The sequence below is a fragment of the Haliotis asinina genome, chromosome 4 (genome assembly GCF_037392515.1).
Source record: "Haliotis asinina isolate JCU_RB_2024 chromosome 4, JCU_Hal_asi_v2, whole genome shotgun sequence".
Lineage (NCBI taxonomy): Eukaryota > Metazoa > Mollusca > Gastropoda > Lepetellida > Haliotidae > Haliotis > Haliotis asinina.
The window spans coordinates 25,465,940-25,492,183 of record NC_090283.1 but is presented as its reverse complement, the minus strand read 5'-3'; the positions used below and the strand labels follow the sequence as shown (position 1 = coordinate 25,492,183).

Genomic DNA, 26,244 nt, shown 5'->3' with positions numbered 1-26,244 from the left:
GCCAACACCCCCAAATGTGACTTAGCAGACTATGAACCCACAAGATGGTCTGAAGTGCACTCGTGCGAGTTGTTATGGAAACAAACATGTTCTGGAAGATTACAAATTGTAGAGTTATGTCTTATGTAGACGTGCAAAGTCATGATTTAAGGTTGAATGACGACACAAAGGCAATAGTCCAAACGTGTGTGCTCATGCGTCCACAGTGTTATCTAGAACTTGACCTACGACTGGATAACCCAGTGACCTCGTTCTCGTGAAAGCTATTGCAAGACACACAGGACATTGCCTCTCAGCGAGGCAGGTTGGAGGATACGTTACCCGTTGTTGAAATGGCTCTGAGTGGAAAAGTTGCTATCATTACAGGTGAGACTGTTTATACTTATAAAGGACCTTTCATGGTTTTGAATCCCCGATCATTGATATGTCAGCAAGTAATGCAGGTTGTAAGAAGCGAGAAAAATCGGGTGGTGAAGTTCGGGTATTTGTAAATAATTTGTAAACACAGTCGGAAATAGTTCGTCCTCGTGGCTTAATTGTATATTACAGAGACCGGGCCAGAAAGTAAACTGATTAACATTGTGATCACCGACTCAGGCTTTTCAGACACCGACGACACGAAAACCATGGATATACTAACTAGGCTATCGGGTCCTATTAGTCTCATGTAAGAACAAGCATATACTGGATATACTGAACTTGGTGCCGTTTGAGGTGCATGCCGATGTTCACTGTGGTATTGTTGTTCGTGGTGATACTGTTTAGGTTGCTGCTGCAGATGCATATTATTTTTTAAATGTTTATCTTTGTCAAGAAATTGGTTTTGTTGATTGTCCTGCTTCTGTTCAGTGTCGAGGTAAGTGAGTGAATGAGTGAGTTTAGTTTTACGCCGCACTCAGCAATATTCCACCTATATGGCGGCGGTCTGTAAATAATCGAGTCTGGACCAGACAATCCAGTGATCAACAACATGAGCATCGATAGGCACAATTGAGAACCGATGACATCATGCGTCAACCAAGTCCGCGAGCCTGACCACCCGATCCCGTTAGTCGCCTCTTACGACAAGCAGAGTCGCCTTTTATAGTAAGCATGGGTTGTTGAAGGCCTATTCTACCCCGGGACCTTCACGGGTCCACTGTCGAGGTACTGTTCAGTGTCGAGGTACTGAAATTTCTGTGAATTTACTATTTGTGCATGTGCACAATTACGATACGATACGATAACCCCTCAGAGGATACAGCCACTTACAATCTGAGTGACTAATGCAGACTGCCAAGCATAAAGTATTTAACCATTTTACAAATCATTGGACAAATCTAATTCCTTATTAGATATTGTTGTCACTTGAGATATTGATGTTTTCTCTCCTGCTGTTCCCTTCAGCAGTACGTACGTCACATCAACTAATGAAATATCATGTATTACCATCCCTACTGACGCGTGAAGGTCCGGGGTAGAATTGGCCTTCAGCAACTCATGCTTGCCATAAAGGGTGACTCTGCTTGTCGTAAGAGGCGACTAACGGGATCGGGTGGTCAGGCTTGCTGACTAGGTTGACACATGTCATTGGTTCCCAATTGCACAGATTGATGATCATGCTGTTGACCACTGGATTGTCTGGTCCAGACTCTATTATTCACAGACGGCCGCCATATAGCTGGAATATTGTAAAACTCAACTCACTCACTCACTTGTGACAATGTCCATAAATCTAATATGCTGAGTCAAAAAAGAACCTTCAAAAAATGTAATTTATAAAAATAAATTAAATAATTCTTCTCTGATGATACATCTATGTATCCGAAATGAGATCTCTATCTTTCACGTAATCTTTGCATCGAAGTTTTCTTCATTTGCACGTGTTTGCATTGGGCCTCAAGAAGTGAACACTTTCAAACCACAGTTCTAACGATACTTTAAATGCCACGACTGTCAAATGTGCAACGTGAACGTCCCGTTGGCATGTTGCAAGCGGAAAGATCAGGTATTGACGTCACAATTGCAATGGGATGCAGCCCTTTTACTGTGTATGACTTGCGAGGTCGTCTACAACAAACTGGCACCACTTCTGATCGCCCAAGGTCGGGTCGTCCACGTGTGACGTCCCAAGCAGAAGACTGCCAAATCGTCCCACGTCACCTACACGAACCAGGACTGAGATGTTTAGAGGCCGACTGTCCTTGCAGACCATTCGAAATCGGTTGTGGGCTGTCAATCTCCATTCTCGACGTCCATATTGTGGGTCCACAGCAAACGCCGTTTCACCAAAGTCAACGTCTGCTGTTTGCCCAGCGTCACCTGCGATGGTCCCAGAGAGACTGGAATCGAGTCGTCTTTAGTGATGGATCCACTTTTACCCTCAGACTCAGATTCGAGTCTGTAGACGACATCGTGAACGGTATGCCCAATGTTCTGTTCAGGAAGTCGACAGAAGCTGCATGGTGTGGGATGCTTTCTGTGAGAACAACCGTTCCCGACTTCTGGTCATCTGTGGAAACCTCACTGCTGCTCTTTACCGCGACCAGGTGCTCACCACTGAAATCGTTCGTTTCATGGCAGCACATGGCCCAGGTCTACAGTTCCAGCATGATAATGCTCGGCCACATATCGCGATGTTTCCTTCAAAACGCTGAAATCAACGTCATGGATTGGCCATTGACGTCCCTTGACTTTAATCCATTAGAGCGTGTTTGGGATGCACTTGGGAGAAGGCTTCGTGGCCTTAGAAGCCAACCTCAGAATTTGCAGGAACTTGGCGCTGCCTTGCAAAAGCAATGGCGTAGAATCCCCAACCACGTGTTCACAAGCATCAGGCAGTCGATGAGGAGGAGGTGGTCGGTAGTGGTGTATGCGTGGGGCGGCATATACAATATTAAACTGAGAAATTTCGAAAAAAAATTCTTGTGACTTGACTTTCTGTTTTCCCATGTTTTGGAACGGCGTTGTAGCCTAATGGAACTGTTTGTGACACTGTCAGTGTATCGAGTACATCACACAGATCTCAGCAATGAAATAATAACAATTTAACCATCTAACTCTTTTAATGTGCCCTGAAAAAAGAATGTGAAGTTTCTTTTTTTATACCGGGTATATATGTAGACGCCATCCTCCCCCTGTGAACACTTTAAGACTTCAACAGGCGAAGGCTCTTAAAAACAATATGCCAAGTCATGAGTTGAATCAGGGGACAAGGGAAACAATGCAAGCAAGTGTGCTCATGTCTCAGCATTGTTATTTATTATTTGATACGTTCCTGCTGTAGATAACACAATCACCTCACTCGTGGTCTTGAAATATATTCCACAACATATAGGGCATTAAGTCGCAGAATAGGCTTGTTGATAATTAATCTGCTGTAGAAATGGCTCTGAAGGAAAAGGTTACTATCATTACAGGTGAGACTGATTATACTCATAACACTGTCAGCAGTAAATCGTCCTTTACATAAGTTACAGGGACATGTAAATAGAGAATGCTGCACGAGGTCTCATTACATGCGAAATATAGGACTGTCTGACTGAGGTAATACTTACCGTCACATCGGCATTATCTCAGCCATATCGTGACGAGAAGATTTAACACTTAAATGAAACATATGGATACTGTAAAAAATTGTCAACGAAGGACAGCAAAACCACTAGAATATCACAAGCGGAATTAAAACTAGCATGAAAAGTTAAAGCTAATATCACTGTTTAGACAATGCAACATAAAAACAGGCTATAGATCGCCAACAGCAGAAGGTAGATCACCATGCTAGGGACCATGGGGACTTACAGCACCTTTGCTACCTACATGGACCCTAGTTGGATTTACACCATCCCCTCAGCTGCTGGCGACTGTATGCAAGATTAGCCACAATATAAAATGACACATATTCTACGACTAAAAAATCGGAAGATTAAATCTGACTTTCAACTGTTTTGGGACTTACGTACCCTCTGAGGAGGACAATAATTTTACAATACTTCAACTCCCTTTCTGGGTACAGCCTTTAACAGTTCAAGTTACTAATCTAAACTACCAATAATTAAAATGGTACTATCTACAGAACATAATAATCAAAACTCAGTCATGAAATCAATTTATTTTAAAGTGAGTGAGTGAGTTTGGTTTTACGCCGCTTTTAGCAATATTCCAGCGATATCACGGCGGGGGACACCAGAAAAGGGGCCTAAGACATTGTACCCATGTGGAAATCGAACCCGGGTCTTCGGCGTGACGAGTGAACGCTTTAACCACTAGGCTACCCCACCGCCCCTATTTCTTTTTAAAAAATCAATAATTAAATGAGAACTAACGTTGGTAAATGATCCTTAACAGTTTTGACATTGAAATATTTATCCCTTGTGATGGAGAATTCAACACTGTCAAGCAGGATATGTTTCACCATGACTCTCTCATCACAGGCACCCGTGACGGCCACCTCCTCGTGCTGGGTGCACCAACCGTCCACCGTATTTCGTCCACCAACCCGTTTGCCGGGGGTTGCGGTCCTGGTGGTTTAGGGCAACAGGGGCCTGCAACCGTGTTTCTGTTGCTCAATACACCACTTTGGCCCTGCCTTCGCCTAGACGGGTGGTTGAATGGGCCCGGTTCAACCAATCGGCTGGTCATGCCAAGCCCTCAGCACGAAATTTCATTGCTCGATCATTGTTTGGCTTGGTATTAATTTCAACACAATATTTAAATGTACATTTATACATATATATATGCTATGATACATTTGTTTTTTTTAAATTGGGAAAATGTGCCTAGATGTCAGTGTCAGAAGGCGGTGGTTCATGGTCCAATCTGGTAGAATTATTAATTATTAATTTTTCTGCTGGAGTATATCATCCGGGTGTAGGAAACCCACTTGCAATTAGCATTGTCCTTGTGATACTCCGTGGTGGGCGGGGAGCCCTGATGATGAATCAAAATAACCTTACCATGGACTACCAAACTCCCACAAAAAGACAAAAAAAACCCATACAAACGTCAGCTCGACAATGATAATGAACAGAGGTCATCCAACTCAACAGACAATTGGCCACGTTTCCTGGTTCTCAATACTGTAGACAAGACACCACTGAAACTAAACCCTTTTGTAATTTCTAAGTTCATATATGGCATCGCAATTGAGGTGGAGAACATAAAACGCTTGCGTACAGGATCTTTTCCTTCTCTTCACAAAATCCTCCTAAGTGTGTCAAGATTGGTTACTGCACCCTGTCAGTTAACGTTTACATTCCAAATCCTTTGCAATGTTTCAGATGCCAAAAATATGGTCATTGTTTCAACACGTGCACAAAGCCAGTAACATGTGCTCACTGTAGCGAGACTTCACACGTAACTGACATTGTGAAAGTACTTTTTAAAAAATGCACAAACTGTTCCGGTAATCATTCATACTTTTCCAAAGACTGTACAGATTGAAAAAAACAAAACAAATGGAAATCAACAAAGTTAAATTTACTCAAAACATTAGCTTCGCCGATGCAAAAAAGATTGTTGAATCAACAGTACCCAATGTGTCATATGCATCAGTCATGAAGACACCTTCAGAAAGTTTGTCAAGAGTAAATTCGGCAGTCACTAGTTTGATCCAAGTTCAGGGTGACGCACAGTAATTGCCTCAGTCCACTCAGAAGACTCGTCCAGAAACAAGTGCAAAGAAAGCAGTTAAAAATACAGTCAAGACTAGGGCAGAAACAGTGGAGTGAGTGAGTGAGTTAATATTTAACGTCACATCGGCAATATTTCAGCCATATCGTGACGAGAACAATTTAACATGAAATGGAATACATTTATATCATAAAAAAACTGTCAACAAAGGACAGTAAAACAACTAGAATATCACAGAGAATGTAAAACTAGTAATTAGATCTAGAACAGTTCAACTATAAGAGGACAATACAATATAAAACTGGGCTATGGATTGCCAACAACTGAAGGTAGATCACCATACTAGGGACCATGGGGACTTACATTACTTTTGCTACCTGCATGGACCCTAGCTGGATTCACATCATCCCTTCAGTCATTGGTTTTTATGCGGAGAATATGCCATACATTAAAATAACAAAAATACTGCGATTAAAAACCTGGAAACCTTAAATTTAGATCAAATGTTTCGGGACTTACGTACCCTCTCAGGAGGACAATAATTTTACAGTACTTTAACCCCCTTTGAGGGTACAGCCACTAACAATTTGAGTTACTAATTTAAACTTCCAATTATAAAATATATATCTATTTACAAATCAGCTAATAGATCTAATGCTTTTAAAAATCCTATGATTAAATGAGAACTGGTATTGTTAAAAAGATCCTTCATTGTTCTTGAATTGAAATAAGTGTCCCTTGTGATGGAATACTCAACACAGTCAAGCAAGATATGCTTGACTGTGATTCTTTCATCACAAGGGATACAAAACGGAGGATCCTCACCTTTTAATATATATTCGTGCGTGTATCTTGTGTGGCCAATGCGACATCGTCGCATAATGACCTCTTCAAATCTGGACTGACAACCCAAGTAGGTATAACTAACAGTGGGTTTTATCACATGTAATTTGTTTATACCCACTTGGGTGTCCCACTTCTTCTGCATCGTATCAAGGAGGAGAAGAAAGAAGACGGGAAGGAGCTATACGTTCCAGCTCAATGCTGGAAGCAGCAATAAATGGCTTAATTCTCAGTCCAAGAGGCGGAACAAGAGAAGATTTTTTGTTGTATAAGTCCTCTTAAAGGGGACTGAAAACACAGTTATAGGCAGGGTTAGATTCATGTGAGTATAATTTAGAAATTTATTGTAAAGACAATTTTATACGACGTTGTGTAAGAGATGGTTCATCGGCCTCAACGTAGAGACTGTCAATGGGTGAAGTTCTGAAAGATCCAAGACAGAGTCTTAAACCTTGGTGGTGGACAGGATCAAGAAGTTTAAGGTTGCTTTTACAGGCTCCACCATATACAATGGAGCCATAATCAAGCTTTGAACGGACCAATGATCTGTAGAGGTGAAGGAGGGTAGCTTGGTCCCCTCCCCATTTTGAGTTGGAAACAACTTTTATTAAATCCAGCGCCTTCAAGCATTTATTTTTTATATATTTAATATGCGGAAGAAAAGTTAAACGAGAGTCGAAAATTATACCCAAGAATTTGGCCTCCTTGACCACTTTGATGGGAGTGCCATTTAGAAACAGTTCAGGGTCCTTATGTGGCTTATATTTTCTACAGAAGTGTAGACAATTAGTTTTTGACTGAGAAAATTTGAATCCATTTTCGAGACACCATTTATTTATTTTGCTTAAACATAACTGTAGTTGTCGTTCAATAGTGTGTATATTTTTACCACGACAAGATATATTAAAATCATCCACGAAAAGTGATCCATCTATTGAATCATTTAAAACCTTGGACAAACTGTTAATCTTAATACTAAACAGTGTGACAGACAAAATACTGTCTTGTGGGACACCCTGATCCTGATTATAATGGTCAGATAAGGTTGAACCCACTCGGACTTAAAATTGTCTATCGTTTAAGAAATTGGATATAAATTGAAGCAAACGGCCCCTTAATCCAAAATCATGTAAGTCTCTTAAAATACCATATTTCCACGTCGTATCGTATGCTTTTTCCAGATCGAAAAAGATCGACACTGCATGTTGTTTATTAATGATGGCATTTTTAACAAAAGATTCTAAACGTACTAAATGATCAATGGTACTTCTGTTTTTACGGAAACCACATTGTATATCAGTGATTAGATTATTTGTTTCCAAATACCAAACTAATCGGTTATTGATCATGCGTTCCATGGTCTTGCAAACACAGCTAGTGAGTGAAATTGGTCGATAATTGGAAGGATCGGTATGGTCACGTCCAGGTTTAGGAATTGGAACAATTATAGCATCACGCCATGAAGAAGGAAATTCGCCAGATGTCCAAATACTATCAAAAATATTTAAAAGGGTCTCTAAACACGATTCCGGTAAGTGCTTCAGAAGTTGGTAATGTATGTTATCAGCTCCTGTAGCAGTATCGTGAGCCTGGTCAAGAGCAGTATGAAGCTCATGTATCGAAAAAGTTTCGTTGTAATCTTCCCCATTATCTGAACTGAAATTAATAACCTTCTTTTCTTGCTGATTTTGGTATTTTTTAAATTGGGGTACATAATGTGATGAGGAAGAATGTTTTGCCAGTGTCTCACCAAGTTTGTTCGCAATGTCTGATTTATTAATCAATAAATGGTTCCCATCTTGGAGATGGTGAATGCTAGATTTAGAACCGTTACCCTTGATTTTCTGGATCATATTCCACACCTTTGATATCGGTGTGCGTGAATTTTTTTTGATATATAGGTTCGCCAAGAGTGGCGTTTACTTTGCTTGAAAGTACGCCTTGCTTTAGCATTTAAAATTTTGAATTTATCTAAATTGTGGACCATAGGATGGCGACGGAAATAATGTTCCGCTCTCTTCCGTGCTTTCCTAGCCTGTTTGCATTCATCATTAAACCATGGTTTTCGCACATGTGGAACTGCAGAGGACTTTGGTATATACTCGTCAGCAATATTATTCAATTCATCTGAAAAACATTATATGGCATCAGGAATATCATTAAAAAGTTCAGGTTTTAGTTTGTCTGCACAGAGTGTTTCATATAAAGGCCAGTTAGCTTTTTTAAAATTCCATCTTAATGATGGTGTAACGTCAGATGGCATCACAGGGTTTAATATTGTTGGGAAATGGTCACTTCCACAGAGATCGTCGTGGACTGACCATTCAAATTCACTCAATAGGTTGGAATCAGTAATAGACAAATCAAGAGCTGAATAAGTACCTGTGCCAGGATGGAAATATGTATTTGAGCCGTCATTATATATGCATAGATCATTATTTGAAAGAAATTCCTCAAGTAATTTACCTTTGGTTTTTGCATTAATGCCACCCCATAGTGGACTGTGACCATTTAAATCACCCATGATTTTACAGGGTTTAGGTAGTTGATCATAAAGATCTTGCAGATCAGTTAGTTGGACAGTCGATGAAGGCGGAATATATAAAGAGCATAAAGTAAAAGCAACTTGTAATGTAAGTCGGACTGCAACAACTTGAAGATTTGTTTTTAGTGGAACTGAGCTATGGATAATATTGTTCCTCACCAGGATTGATGAACCACCAGAAGCTCTATCACCCGGAGGAGAAAAAGAGTGGTATGCATTGAAGGGACGGAGCTCAAAATTATCTGTCTGTTTCAGATAAGTTTCTTGGATGCAGAACGCCGACGGTTTAAAATCTTGGTTTAATAAGTGTAGATCATTTAAATTAGTCCGGAGTCCTCTACAATTCCACTGAATTATAGCAGAAGACATTATTTCCTTGGTGGATGTACAGGAGATCTACCCCTCACTTTCCTTGTGGGTGACAAGCTATGAGTCCGACCTTGGATGTGGTCGGACATATCCATGGCCTCAAGTGATCCAAACTTATTATATAGTTGGACCTGATCATTACACCCCTTAGGAGACCCGTTACGTTGATTTTTCTTGCATTGCTCGATCTGGATGTAGTGTTCACTTTTGACTTCACATTAGAGTCTGATTTAGATGCCTGTTTGAAGCAGATGAATCCTTCCCAGAGGATACCTTAGACTGAACAATAGTTTGTACGCTGGTAGTATCGTTTGAAGAATTCGCCTGTATTTCAGCAGAGAGCAATGTTGGAGCTGATGTACTAGCCCACGTGTAATCCGTTTGGCAACCGACTGACTTCATGAAACGTGTTTTGGTTTAGAGGCCTGAACAGAAGCAGAAACAACAGCAGCATAACTCGGGCCCGACTGTTCTTGTGCCAGAACGATCTGTTTTGCTTCAAAGAACGAAACGTTTTGCTCATGCTTCACCCGTGAAATCTTTGATTGTAACTTCCAGGAAGGACATTCCTTGGATGAAGAGGGATGGCAACCAGAGCAGTTTACACATACAGGTGTGTTATCACAAAGGGTACTATCTTTGCACGCTCCAGCGCATCGTTGGCATGCAGCTGGATTGTGGCATGACTTGGATCCGTGCCCATACTTTTGGCAATTATAGCACCTCAAGGGGTTGGGGATAAAAGTATCAACCCTTAAGTTGCAGTATCCTGCTTTCAGAGATTTTGGAGGCATCGAGAGACAAAATGTAAGCAAGTAAGTATTTGTCTTGAAGACATCATTATTCTTTTTGACTGTAAAGCGTTTAACATGAGTAACGCCGTGTGATTGTAGTTCAGTAACTATGTCAAGTTCACTCATGTCTGAAAGGCAACGTCCAGTATCACGGACGATGCCTTTGCTGGTATTTAGTGTCCTGTGAGGGGACACCTCTACAGGAACATTTGCTAGAGACTTTGTTTTGAGCAGAATTTTGGATTGTATTTCTTTCCTGCATTCGATTAGCAGGGAACCAGATCTCAACTTTTTAATGTCTTTCACCTCCCCAACCAAACCTTCAATGCCTTTTGACACAGTAAAGGGATTTAACTTGAGAGGGCCCCCTTCAGGGGCACACATCACAATGAAACGAGGCCAATTGTCAGGGTTACTGGACGTTGTATGCAACTTCTCATCTGAAGATAACGAATCATCAGATTCTCGTTTTTTAAGTGGGGGTGCCATGGTAGAAAAATATATGATTCACCCTCCTAGCTCCCCACCCACCATGGAGTGTCAACAAGGACGATGCCTCATGCCTGTGGATCTCCTGCAGACGGCACCAAGGATACTAGGAGGGTATACTCAAGCAGAAAATATCTTGAAAAGATATATCCCACCAGATTGGCCCATGAGCCACCGCCTTCTGAGCATAAGACACTAGGCAAAGTTCACAACATCAGATTTCAAAATTAGATGAGCAATTAGGCCAAGACCGACAGCAAAACAAGATCAAATCAAATTTGTGCAATGACATATATAGAAAAGCCATGCACAGAGCTTGGCGTGACCAGCCGATTGGTCGAACCGGGCCCATTCGACCACCCGTCTAGGCGAAGTCAGGGCCAAAGTGGTGTATTGAGCAACAGGAACACGGTTGCAAGCTCCTATTGCCCTCAACCACCAGGATCCCTTCCTCCGCCGACACAGGGCCGCAACCCACGGCAAACGGGTTGGTGGACCAAATATGCCCCCGGGTCCACTACGGGGGTGTCGGCGAGCTCTTAGCATTACCCAGCACCCACCACGAGGAGGTGGCTCGCCACGGGTGCCAGAAACAGTGGAAAAAAGTTGTCAGAGCTTCTAAGGGTTCGGAGAAACATCTTCAGTTATTTAACAGATCTGGTTCATTGCAGGACATGGATGTGTCAGAAAACATCCATCCCAGGGCACATAGCTTGACGCCCTAAAAAAATAAGGGGTAGATCCCCTATCCATCCACCTAAAAGATAGGTCACTTTACTAATATCGTACAGTAGAATTGTAGAGGTCTAAGAACTAATTTCAATGAACTACAGCTTTTAGTCCAGGATCTCACACCATCCGCATTCTGCTCGAATGACATACATCTGAAACAGACAGATAATTTTAACTTAGCCAGTTTAACGCCTATCATTCTCTTTCCCCTCCGGGTGATAGGGCCACTGGACGTTCTACTATTCTCATACGGCAAGATGTTATTCATAGCCCTGTTATACTAAACACTAATCTCTAAGCTGTTGCAGTGCGACTGACTCTTGGTGTAGCATTTACATTATGTTCTCTGTATATTCCGCCTTCTTCAACACTTCAACATACTGACCTTCAGCCACTCTGTGGCCAACTCCCAAAACCATGTGTTATTATGGATAACCTAAACGGTCACAACCCATTATGGGGCAGTACTAGCACTAATACTAAAGGCAAAATAATTGAAGATTTCATTTCAAATAATGACATGTGCATATTTAATGATGATTCAAGCATCTATCTGCATCCTGCAGCTGCCACTTATTCTTCTCTGGATTTATCTCTTGTCGACTCTAACCTCCTCAATGAATTTGATTGGTCTGTTCATAATGACCTTTGTGGAAGTGGCCACTTCCCAACTATCCTGTCAGAAATTACTCTATATGATTCTCCATCGTTTACAAGATGGAACTATTCGAAGGCTAACCGGTCGTTATAACAAACTATGTGTGAATCAAAACTGCGACCTGGCTGTTTCAGTGATATAACTGATCCAATTCAAACTTTTTCTGACATTTTAAATAAAATAGCTGACGAGTGTATACCAAAGTGCTCTACGACACCACATGTATGAAAACAGTGGTTCAATGCAGATTGTAGACAGGCCAGAAAAGCAAGGAAAAAGGCAGAACATTTTTGAGATCACCCATCATTATACAAGGTTTAGGAAGTTGGTCATAGAAAGCTTGCAGATTTGACTGTTGGAGTGTTGAAGAAGGTGGAATATACAAAGAGCATAGTGTAAAGGTAAGATGAAGAGTAAGTCTAACTGCAACGGCTTGGAGATTATTTACGAGCTTTACAGGATTATGTATACATCATGTTAAACAAGGATTGAAGATCCCCAGTGACTCTGTCACCCGGAGGTGAAAAATAATGATATGCGTAAAAATGACGTAAACTAAAAGTATCTGTCTGCTTCAAAGAGGTTTCCTGCAGACAGAATGATGATGATGCAAAATCTTGGACTAAAAGCTGTAACTCATTCAAATTGGACCGTAAGCCTCTACAATTTTTAGAATGAACTATCTTTTAGGAGGGTTGATTGGGGGATCTGCCCTGCACTTTCTTTGAGGGCGATAAGCTATGTGTCCTTTGATGAATGCTATCAGAAACATCCATGCCCTCTAGTGATCCAAATTTGTTTGATAGTTTTGTCTTATCTGACCCTTTAGAGGTTCGATTTGTTTTTGAAGTGTCTATCCATGATTTGAGTTTGGACTTTCCAAGCTTTCCAAGCTGGTTCTCATTTCTCAGTTTGTGAAAGACAAGATTGTTCCTGCAAAAGGTTCTGCTGTGAAAGTGATTTCGCTGTCTGAGTGAACTGATCAGGAGAAAAGCGTATGAGGTATGTGGAGGTAATGTTAATTGTGGCTGAAGGACTTTCCTTATGGGTTGTTTCGGTTGATGTGCTGGCAATAGAAGCATAGGTTTCAGTGTGTTCTCCAGACTGAACAAGATTTTTTGCTTCAGCAAAGCTGACATTCCTGGTATATTTAACCCTGTTTATTTCCATCTGTTTTTGCCACACAGGACAGTCTTTAGAAAAGGATGAGTGACTTCCGTGACAGTTGGTGCATTTTCTCTAACTATTGTCACTATCTTCCGTTACATGTGTATACTCAGCACAGTGAGCACAAGCAACAGACAATGTACAATTATTCACTCCATGGCCGTACGTTAGACTTTTAAAGCACCGCAGAGGGCTAGGGATGTACACATCAACATTCACATTGCAGTAACCTGCCTTGATTGACTTAGGAGGGTTTGGTGCTGAAAACAAGAAGAGATGAGTGAGTGAGTGAGTTAAAATTTAACGATACATCGGCAATATTTCAGCCATATCGTGACGGGAACGTAAAATTAAAATGGAATATATGAGTAGTATAAAAACCTGTCGACGAAGGACAGTCAAACAACTAGAACATCACAGAAAAGAATGTAAAACTAGTAACTATGCCTAAAACAATTTATCTATAGAGGACAATACAATATAAAACTGGGCTATAGATTGCTAACAACTGAAGGTAGATTCACCATACTAGAGACCATGGGGACTTACAGTACCTTTGCTACCTGCATGGACCCTAGCTGGATTTACATCATCCCCTCAGCCGTCAGCAATTTGTGAAATCTAGCCATACAATAAAACAACACTTATACTACGATTAAAAACCTGGAAATTTAGAATTTACTTTGAATGTTGGTGGACAATAGTTTTACAGTACTTCAACCCCCTTTGAGGATACAGCCACAAACAAGCACAGTTATGAATTTAAACTTCCAATAATAAAATATGTATCTATTAGAAGAGATAAGTGTTTCTGTGAACTGTTTTTGCGGGTTGTAAATCTCCTGACATATAACACTCCTTGATCCTTCTTCTCAGATGCGATATTAATCTCCGTCATATCAGCAAAGAGGCGATCTCTGTCTCTTACAATCCCTTTGCTAGTATTGAAGGTTCTATGAGCAGAGGTCTTAACGGGAATACCAACGAACATATCTGTTGATAGCAGGTTCATTGCTTGCTGTTTCCTGTTGCATTCGATTAACAGGGATCCTGAACGCAACCGCTGAGTATTCTTGACTTCTTCCGCTATGCCGTAAACTCCTTTTGAAATCGCAAAAGGATTCAGTTTCAAGGGAGTCTTATCCAAAGTCTCAATAATCAGGAAACGTGGCCAGTAATCAAGTGATGGACATACGACATTACGAGTAATGAAATTGGATTTCTGTACAGGGCTTAGCATGACCAGCCGATTGGTTGAACCGGGCCCATTCAACCACCTGTCTAGGTGAAATCAGGGCCAAAGTGGTGTGCTGAGCAACAGGAATATGGAACAGGCTCCTAATGCCCTCAACCACCAGGGTCCCTTCCTCCACCAACACAGGACTGCAACCCACGGCAAACGGGTTTTCGACCAAATATGCCTCCGTGTCCACAACGAGAGTGGCGAGCTCTCGGCGTTACCCAGGACCTGTGTGTGAGTTTAGTTTTACGCCGCACTCAGCAATATTTCAGCTATATGGCGGTGGTTTGTAAATAATCGAGTCTGGACCAGACAATCCAGTGATCAACAACACGAGCATAGATCTGCGCAATTGGGAACCGATGACATGTGTCAACCACGTCCGCGAGCCTGATCACCCGATCCCGTTAGTCGCCTCTTACGACAAGCTGAGTCGGACCCAGAACCTACCACGAGTATGTAATTAGAATTTAAAAAGATACTGAATAATGCATGAATCTGAACACTGGACATTAGAATCTGTATTCTAATGCCATTAGATACATCACATAAATTAACAATCTCATAATACAAAATGTACATATGAACTGTTAGATCTACCGAAAGGCAACATTCCAAAACATAAGGATGGTAAGTGATCAGATCTTCTCAGGTTGGTACACAGCACGAGCAGTTTACAGGTATTAGGTCAACAAATTTATGTATACACATTAACAGATACAATCTCACACTCCAGAACGAACTTCAGTTCTTTGTATCCTAAAATGTGTAAAGGTAATCTTTCTTTCAGGTTCCAGTTCAGGTATTGGAGCAGGAATTGCCCTAGCGTTTGCAAAGGAAGGAGCCAAGCTGTCCTTGACTGGTAGGAACCAGAAGAACTTGGAGGAAGTGGTCAAGGACTGCAAGGAGGCGGGATGCCAGGTCAATAGAAATCATTCAAGAATGTCACCACCACCCTACACATTAAAGCGTAGCCCCGATAGTCAAAGGCGCTACTATTCCTTTGGACTGTAAAAGCTATGTCCTGTTTGCGAATCGGGTCCTCAAGTCGATTCCTGTACAGTTTCTAATCTTCTTTTAAAACTAGTGCCAAAACGCAATTGTGAATTTCCTTTCGTCACTGCCAAAATGAAGAATATTACATTGTTTCAAAGTACTATTTCATCAAAGTGATCAGTTTTCTATTTTAGGATGTTCTCACAAACGTGGGTGACATCACGCAGGATGCCTTCCGAAGGACTCTCATTGACACAACCAAGAAGAAGTTCGGGAAAATAGACATACTGGTGACTATACTTCGGGTTTTGCTGAATCACTAGAGGATCTAAAAATAAGTACCGTCTGTAGTATCACGATAGTTGCTTTTATTGTTTGACACTGGAAATCTGCAGGGCCACCCACGTGTAATCGATCTGGAGCAGGCACGTTCGACTTAAGTTATGGATGGCCCAAAACTGTTTGTGGCCATAACAAGAAACAAATAACATCAAAATTTAGATATAGGGTTGATTCATGCTGCTTGTTTACCACCGATAAGGACTATGGTCCTTCCAAATGAAAGAACTATAACATAGAGTGATTGATTGTTTAAGCAACGATCCATGCTGTAGGGATAGTGTGAGTTACGAAAGTCACCGATTCTGTACACTCGTTCCATTAAATCGCTTCATTGGACAAACAAGGGTTTCATGGACATCACCACCAACCCCAATATCCATGGAATACTTATGTTGATCTGATGTCAAACATGCCAGTGTGTCGTTTGAATGCAGATACACTGCAATGAGGATCTCATCAACTAAATCACGACAGCTTTAAATAGGAATGCATACACACGGCTCATGAAAATTTCAAGGTTTTTCATTTTCGGTGAGACGAGTGGACGATTCAACCATTAATGGGTCATAAAATGTTTTATGATCAGTGATTATTTGATGGATAACGTGTCATAATACCTTGAAGATTTGGGACGTTCCTCATATTGTCAAACAGTGGCTTTGACGGGCTCGAATATGTACAAGCAGACGCGTTTTATTGTGTACTTAGTATGATGATACCCAAAACGGAAACAAAGACATAAATAGTCACACATCTGTGTTTAGGTGAACAATGCGGGGATCGGAGGCATGAAACCACTGACATCAGCGACCAAAGAAGAGTACGATAAGTTCATGGCTGTAAACTTGGAAGCACCCTTGTTTCTGACACAGTTAGCTGCACCACATTTGATTGAAACTAAAGGTACCTTTCTGAATGAATGTGAATGTATGATTGTGTTTTTTGCCGTCGTTCTCTTTCTGAAATAGTTTATTTTGTACAAAACCACAACACAAAGACTTTGCCTCATAACTTATACCCAGAACAGTTGGTCACTGGTGTGTATGCTGTACGGCCTAGGAAAGGGTGTTTTCAGCACATTTTCTTCAGCTTGTTCTTTGTGATTTTTATCTTTTTTGTAACAGTTTAGGCTTGAAAACAAAAGAAAGAAATTGTATATAGATTTGTACCCAAAATAAGTTTTCACAGTTTCAGTGAAAACATTGTGTGTCTTGGACCTATGATCAAACATATTCAGTCGAAAGGAAATGATGCTTTAAAAATGTATTCTAACAACTGATTGTCGAGTTGTCTACATGATCCTAATGTGTAAAACATGCTATTTCCGCTTTCGTCCTGAAGATGTTATGTTTGTACATTCACTTAAGGATTTAGTTTGATCAGATGTTTTTGTTTCAGGAAACGTGGTCAATAATTCGAGTTGCGGCACGACTATGATTGTGAGTGTAATTCTGCCAAATACAAGATGAATTCATACCCTGACAAACGAAACCTCTTTAAACGACACGTAGTTCATGTTTTTGCATTAAGGTAAGATGATATATAAGAACATTAGTAATGAGTGGTTAAAGCTAAAGTCATACGCAAAAGAAAGTGAACACTTTATATATTGTACTTTTGGAAAAGTTATTCAAGTGACTAAAATCCTTTTAGGGTGAAACGGTTTGCCCATACTCTGACTAAACATGCGCCCAAACGCAGCATGTTGGCTGTGTAGGAGCACATGAATTAGCGACAAATGCAACTTGGAGATTTTGCAAAATGTTGACGAGAATTGGTATAAAAGGCAGCGAATAGGTGGCCATACACCTCAGCTGACAGAAAACCACCGAAATTATGCCACGGCTAACAGCGCAAGGGAGACAGAGAGGGCCATAGGCACAGGTATGAGGCAGGTGGGTGCCAACAATAGCCATATTCCTCAGGCCCTGAAGTGGTACACCTGGTACCGTCATCAGGGCGTTCCAGCGTTACAGGCAGACTGACAGCACCTAAAACAGGCCACAATGAGGCAGACCATGTGTGACGACTCTACAGGAAGACCGGCATCTGCATACTCTTCATCTGCGCAACCCGGTCTGCGGAAGCGGCGGTAACGGCTCTAGGACATGTCATGGGTCGACGTACAGTGCTATGACGTGCAGCAGGTGTCTGAACTCGACGTTCTCTTCGTGGAATGGCCTTGACCCAGAAACATCCCCCTTTGAGGGTACAGCCACAAACAATTTTAGTTGCAAATCTACACTACCAATCATTAAAATACATTTATCTACAGAATATATTACTCGAAAGTGAACAGTGAAATCAATTTCCTTAAAAATTCAATGATTAAATGGACAACTAACAATGGTAAAAAGATTCTTGATGGTTTTGACATTGAAATATCTATCCCTTGTGATGGAGAATTCAACACAGCCAAGCAGGATATGCTTGACCGTGACTCCCGCATCACAAGGGATACAAAACGGGGGATCCTCACCTTTAACAGGTAGTTATGGGTTTATCTTGCATGGCCAATACGACATCGTCGCATGATGACCTCTTCAAATATGGACTGACAACCCCAGTAGGTATAACCAATGTGTGGTTTTATTTCAGGTAGTTTATTTATACCTACCTGGTTGTCCCCCTTCTACAACAGATCACGGCTGTTCCCAAAAATGTCAGCCTGCCTGGGTAACCAGCAGAAGACGGTGTTTAATTGGCTAGTAGCAAGATCATTCTAGAGTTCAATAAAACTATAAGTGGATGTTTGCAAGAAATATTCTTAATAACCTGAAGGCAAGAAAGAGAGTCTGGATAGATTATATACTGTTTATGTTTAGGGTGTCTTTGAATATATTTAAGAGCCGTTAATATTGTTTTTGCTTATACAATAAAAATAGAGCTGTTATCCGGTAATCTAGAGGATATTGTTCTGAACCCAACGACAGTGGCACAAGCCACAGCGCAACCGCTTTTGGATCCATCTGTAGATAAGGATTTATAATTGCTATACTGGTAAACACATATAAGATAATTAACGATCTGACAAATGATCCCAATTTGCATACTTGGGAACGCCCCACAGAACGATCCACTTGAAACAAGAGGGAGACAGGTTGTCTGATAAATATCGAGAGGTTCATTTTCCCCGTGCGTTTCACGCATGAATTGTTATAGCACACTCGATTTGGGAACAGGTACAATCCCAACGAATTGAATCAACACAATATACTGAGCAAATATGTTTAAGAAAACAGATCCATTTCACGAAGCAAATGACATTTTCCTGGGGTTTTTTAACAAAATTGTTGAATATCAAAAATGCTTGTCAATGCCCCAATCACCTATTTGTCTTCGTCTTAACTAAAGGTTAGCGTGGAATATCAGTATCTTATGCCTGAAATTGCAGTCTTATCATTCGAGTGAATATGCGGTGTTGATTTCATGTCACGGTTAGCATGTATTGCACGTGCATAATTGTCAAGCTACCTGTAGCAGCCAAGTGTACTCGCCCAATTCGTTGTACCGCCTCTTTTGTCATAAATGCGTTTAGTGCGCAGGATCATCTAATATGTGTCTAGCAGTAGTTATGTTTTAATTGATTATATTCGTGTTTATGTTGTAATGCATTAGTTTCTGATTGTTTAAGTGTATTTAATGTTAGGTCGACCTGTGGCCTAACAACCTGCCAAGGAGGAGAAGAAAGAAGACGAGAAGGAGCTATGCTGGCAACTCAATGCCGGCAGCAGATATAAGTGGTTATATTCGTAAACCAAGAGGCGGAACAAGAGAAAATTTCTTATTGTATAAATCCTCATACAGAGGATGGAAGACACAGTTACATGCAGGACTTCGTGTAGTTTTGTTATATACTGTAAAGCTGATTTTTATGGCGCTGCTCAATAGACGGTTCATCAGCCTCGACGTACAGGCTGTCAACAGGTGAAGTTCGAAAGAAGCCAAGACAAAGTCTTAGACCTTGATGATGGACAGAATCTGATAGCTTTAAGTTGCTCTTGTAGGCTCCACCATATACAATTGAACCACAGTCAAGCTTCGAACGGACAAGTGATCTATATAGGTGTAGAAGGGCAGCTTTATCACCTCTCCACTTTGAATTAGACACAACTTTCAATACATCAAGTACTTTCAGACATTTAGTTTTTGAGGAATATGATATGCGGAAGAAACGTTAAATGTGAGTCGAAAATCAGACCTAAGAACTTGGCCTCCTTCACAACTTTGATGGGAGTGCCATTTAAAAAGAGTTCTGGGTTTATGTGGTTTATATTTACGGTAGAAATGATTTTATTTAAACACAAGTGCTGTTCAATACTATGCATATTCTTACACTGACAAGAAATATCAAAATCATCCACAAAAAATGATTCATCGATTGCATCAGTTAAAACTTTGGATGAACTGTTTATCTTAAGACTAAAGAATGTTACAGACAAAATACTGCTTTGTGGGACACCCTGATCCTGATTATAATGGTCAGACAGAGTTGAGCCCACTTGAACTTGATATTGCCTGTCAGGTAAGCGACTCCTTAAACCCAAACCATGTAAATCCTTTGAAATGCCATGCTTCCATACGCTTTCTCAAGATCAAAGAATATTGATACCGTGTGTTGTGTGTTTACTATTGCATTTTTAACAACGGATTCTAGTCGTACCAAATGATCAAAGGTACTACGATTTTTCCTGAAACAACTATGAATATTTGTCATAAAGTTGTTGGTTTCAAACTACCAAGTTAATCTATTGTTTGCCATTCGTTCCATGGTTTTAAAGACATAGCTCGTTAAAGAGACTGGTGTGTAATTAGACGGATCAGTATGGTCCCCGCCAGTTTTTGGAATGGGGACCACAATGGAATTACGCCAGGGAGCTGGAAAATTACTATTTATTTTAACATTATATTGAAATTGTGAACTGTAGGATGCGGCTAAAGTATTTCTCTGGGTTCTTCCTACACTTCCTGGGCTGTATGCAATCATCAGTAAACCATGGTTTACGAATGTGTGGTGTCGCAGAGAATAGTTTCATCGGCTATTGGATTTAGCTTGTCCGAGAGCAACTGAATAGGATCCATAGCATTGTCAAAACAATCATATTTCAGTTGTTCAGTTCATAGAGTCTTAAATAAAGTCCAGTTGACCTTTTTAAAATTCCGCCTTGTTGGGGGAGGATTAGCATTATGGTTCATAGCAGAACGTATTGTGGGAAAATGGTCACCTCCACCCAAGTCATCATAGATGTCAGATGTCAGATTGACCCATGAGCCACCATCTTGTGTCATAAGACTCTAGGCAAACCTATATATCATGACTTTAGAATGTGAACATTCGTTATCAAAGTACATACTTTCCAGAATGTTGACCATGCACACGGCAAGGCATGACCAGCCGATTGGTTGAACCGGGCCCATTCACCCACCCGTCTAGGTGAAGTCAGGGCCAAACAGGAACACGGTTGCAGGCTCCTATTGCCCTCAACCACCAGGATCCCTTCCTCCACTGACATAGGGTCGCAACCCACGGCAAACGGGTTGATGGAACTTGAACACTCAGGGATACAGAGAAGACAAGTTTCAACTCGTGGCAATACTATTTCGTCGCCAGCATGGTACTGAGCCAGGAAGATCGTCCTCTCAGGTTACAGTGGGCTATGGCCCTACGTCTCTGGCTGGTACGAGTGTTTTTACACACGTAAGTCGATTCACCATGTACCCTTATGATGGCCGGGTGCGAGTATACCGTCAGAAGGGAGAAAGACTGGCGCCGAACTACCTCCAAGAAGTGCATCCTCAGAAAACCCTCAGAGATACAGAGATGACAGACTTCAGTCTGTGGCAATACCATTTCTTCCCCAGCAACAACACGTAACACTTCTGCAGCACAAGAACGGCAGGCCCACACAAGGCGAATTGTCCAGAACTTCTTGAATGCCCAGAACACTTTCATGGCCAGCACGCACACCTGACCTTTATCCCATAGAGCACTTGTGATCACCTGAATCGCTAGCGAAACGACAAGAAGTTGCAGACACTCTCAGGGACGAGTGGCATTATGAATGACATCATTCGTCGGCTGACATCAGTGAGACGGCGAGTCTGGGCATGTATTGTTGCTAGAGGTGGTCACATTCATTACTAAGTATGTGTAACCATCCATGTTTGACTCTTGTTGTATCTGTGAACTCTGCTGTTCCTACCTCTCCATCACATGACAGGTGCTCTTCATCTGTGATGAGTTTCTCATGGATATGTTCGTGCATTGTCCCAAATGTTGGCTTCACTAAATGCACTATAACATAAGAAACGGATGTTTCGCTTTGATTTTATCGATTATTAATAAGGGTGGTCACTTTCTTTTGAGTAGTTTAGTATCCGTGGCGGCAACATCAGATTCATCCTTTAAAATATGGTTTGATAATTGTGCAGTTAGAACTAGATTAACGTGCTGCTTCTGTTATTTTCGTATATTATGCAAATGTCTTTGACCAAGTTTTTCATCTTCTTCGCCTTGCCTCGCCTTGCAGATTCCAATGCTTGGTCTTTACACCATGTCAAAGGCCGCCCTGGACACATTTACAAGATACCTTGCTCACGGTTAGTTTTTAAACCTTTTTCCAAAACTTAGTATGGCCAACCCCTGTAGGCTGCTTCATTTTTCTGTGGAGCATTTTGTTGTAGGAGAATCCAATGTTCAGAATCCAACACGGTAAACCTAGCTACTCATCAATACATATACTCACCTGGGAATCATAATCTTTTATCATTAATGTTTTGAACACTTTACTAAGCTTTGTAAAACATGGACCATGGATTTCATTCCACAGAACTGGTGTCCCATGGGGTACGTGTCAATGCAATCAAGTAAGTATATCCGTTTTGCTTTTTGTTTTGCTCAGGAGATTCTATATTTAATGTGGATTCTTTTTTGAAGACCTGTTTGACTTCGGTTGAGTCCGGTAGCATCAACCCGAGTAATGAGCACGCACAGAACTGGTTTTGCGGGGGGAACGTATTACCGTTATCATTGCAATGAAGAACATGCTGGAAAGCAAACATATTTCAATAGAGATTGTTTCATGTAGATGTATTAGAGTTTGGTTGAATATAAGATAGATAACTTGAATTAAGGCTACCATGTATTGTATAACATGTTTTTATTTTTTCACTCTTTTTGGACTGTTGTCACTAATATTTTCATAGTATAAAAAGTATGCACTGTCGATTTCTGGAGTCAATAATAGACAATCATTATACACTAAACATATAATCTTGTGTTGAGGTGTCTCACAAGTTTTACATTTGTATCACGGAAATCACTTCATAAATATACATTGTATATAAAATATCTTAGGAAAGACTGAAACTGATATAAAAGAAGTAGCGTCATTACACATAAGCAAATCAGTTGCGCAAATCAATTGAGCACGTGTCTTTGTGTAAGTTAATTTTAGGAAAATGATCTTTTTCCAAATAAATCAAGGGACAGGAAGATGTAGCTGACATTTTAAAAAAGAAAGTGGTTTAAAATGTTGCAATTGGGTATCACATCCACAAATTGGAAAGTTGTATTTTTCTCATTTGGGGCTGTTATTGATGGGTTATACTTAACTTCTTTTGCTTAGGGTATTCTATATTTAATGTTGATTCTTTGTTTAGATTTGTTTGACTTCGGTAACATTAACCCGAGTAATAGGCACCCACAGAATTGGTTTTCATTTGGGGCTCTTATTAATTAGGTTTTACTTGGCTTCTTGCTATCATTCCATACTCTCTTTCCTGTCGTTTTTATAATTTGTGACACAGTGTGACAGTTGTATTCAGATTAAGTGTTGTATTTGATGTAATGGTGCATTTTGATATCTGAATACGCTGTTGTTTCATTGTTTTAGCCCCGGATATGTACCCACCCAATTAGGTTCAGAGGTGATGACTGATGAGGTAGGTGCTTTTAACCCACGAAATCTTGTGTGGAAACCTGTGGTTAATAGCATGAGCCATTGAGTGACGTTGCTGTAAAATGAGTGTGAGTGAGTTAATATTTAGCGTCACGTCGGCAATATTGCTGTAAAACAACACTCAACCTCGCTTACTACAAGAAGTACTACTTCCCATTATTTAAGTCACAGACTTCCTAAGTGGGATGAGGTAACGACTGGTGACCATATAGTACTCACTGATAGCAGTGTAGAAACTACACCATTTCTCTCAATCATTCACGGTCTCTTTTTCAGCTGCATCAAAGTCTTGTAAATGCGACGCCAATTGGTCGAGCTGGTACCCCTGAAGAAATTGGTCACCTTGTGGTCTTTCTAGCCTCGGACAAAGCAGCTTTTGTAACTGGAGAGTGTTTTAGGGCCGATGGTGGGTTCTCAATGACCACCCCAGCCCTTGCCTGAACACGGTTGAGGTTGAAGCCTATGCTCCACCATTAGCAGGCTGTGTACAAAACTTTCGGATGTGGAACAAACACATTCACCCAAGATTATAGTGGAACTTGACAAATGACGTCTACTTTTTATAATTGTTTAAAATAATCGGGAATACTTATCTGAGTGCAATACCGTTTGACACACTTAGTTTTAGATAAATAAACATATATGCACTCCGAAAATCGGTTATCTATTCTTATTTCGGGCTATGCAATGGGTCAGAGGTGGATGAGGGGAAGCTACAATTGCCCTATCCCCTACTGTTCTTGATTATCAGCATTTCCTAAAAGTGATTCCTGTTTACTGTGGGTTATAAAAGATTAGTTATCAACTCTATGAAGGCAATCTGAGCTAGGCGCACCCAGTAAGAGATATTTAGTACTTAATAGATTAGTAGATAAATCACTGTGAAACAAGAATTTCAAAATGTCTTCTTACTACACAAGTGCTTGCATGCACTTAAAAGATCGGTGCGTGTGTGTGTTGTCAGCTTAACAAGCAAGTGAGAAAATTAATGTCATTCTCAAACCGGAACGTGAGTTTCCTTAACCTGTTCAGTTCAGGCACTGACCTACTTATCAGCCGATCACAATTTTCTCGTGCGAAAGTGAAAACAGACATCACAAACAACTACTCTGGTTAAACGGAATTCCAATTTCTTGTTTCATACGAAAATGGTATTTACATATGAATTGTAACTGTAAACTTTTATATAACATCATATATATTTGTATATTTTGTAGCGATGTGTAAGGCATCGTGATGTTACTTATTGTCTCCGTTTCGTGAAGTTGTAAAATGATTGACAATGCATATGGCTCACTTGCCACCCTTTTGTGTCTTTTGCGCTTTTTCGGTGTAGTTGAGTTGCACGATGAGACTGATATAACATCATTTCTGTACCACTTCGCCAATTTTTTCTACCGGCAGAGCTTCGTTTTGAGATTCCCAGGCCTCCGTTTGACAGGGGACGAAGTGTTTGCAAAGATTAGAAGCAGCATAGTGTTGCAATCTACAAGTAATTAGATTCATCAAATCATACTGATTAATATTAATGTATCCAGTTTAATGAATCAGTCTAAAAACTCTGGACTGATTATGGCACTAATTTCCGCAACAGGAAACAGGAAACGAGTCTGATGTGTATTCAATGCTTTGACCTGGCAACAGCACCGTTTTTAGCAATGATCCACCAACATCACCGCAGGGGACACCATCATACTTTGTACCCATTCAGTGAATCAAACCCGGGTTTCCGGCGAAGGCTTTAACCACTAGGCTTCATGATCCTCGCCAAAGGAAGATAGATGGAGATTTATCATGAACAACAGAAAGTCGAGTGGAGATATGCAATGTATAAGAGACGATAGGATGAAAGTATGCCATGGACAATCGAAAGCGACACATGTGCCACACAGGACGAAACATCAGGTGCAGATATGAAATGTAGAATGTTGAATAAGATTCATAAAGTGCCCCCTTATGTTTGTTTGTGTGTAGTTTAACGCCGCTTTCAAGAATATGTATAATGCATATGCATATACGATCTAAGCAACTGGGATACGATGACATATGTCAACCAAGTCAGCGAGCCTGACCACTCGATCCCGCTAGTCGTCTGTAGTCGTCAGAAATATGGGTTGTTGAAGATCAGTTCTAACTCAGATTTTCACAGGTCGTGAATGCTGGCGCGAGCTTATCATTGCTGTTAGAAATCAGTAACCTACTTAACAATATCAAGACAATTACGATCACTATTAGCGTTCTAAAACACGTTTTATTTTCCTCAATTTTAAATATACAATTGCAACTTTACAAATAGGCGAAATGTCTCTATTTCACTCATTAACACCAAAGGTCTGTTATAATGTACAGTCGGAAACAGAAAAAATAACTGCTTATTTACATCGATAATAATGTGCCGCTTTCACATTGTTTATGAAGTGTGAAAGTGAAATATATGTGAAAGTGTAATATCCGTTATATCTACAACGGCAGTGGTAGGGGCATAGAAAACGCGAAAA

The 26,244-nt window shown here is 40.6% G+C and overlaps 1 protein-coding gene across 1 annotated transcript; it reads left to right on the top strand.

The window, feature by feature from the left end:
* The first annotated feature begins 241 nt into the window (after positions 1-241).
* Positions 242-24,402, top strand: LOC137281455 (uncharacterized oxidoreductase MexAM1_META1p0182-like). Its single transcript, XM_067812692.1, has 9 exons — positions 242-366; positions 15,238-15,368; positions 15,638-15,733; positions 16,550-16,688; positions 17,184-17,224; positions 22,316-22,385; positions 22,616-22,652; positions 23,681-23,729; positions 24,023-24,402. The coding sequence occupies exons 1-9, from the start codon at positions 333-335 to the stop codon at positions 24,185-24,187; spliced, it is 762 nt and encodes a 253-aa protein (XP_067668793.1). The 5' UTR covers positions 242-332; the 3' UTR covers positions 24,188-24,402.
* Positions 24,403-26,244: the final 1,842 nt, after the last annotated feature.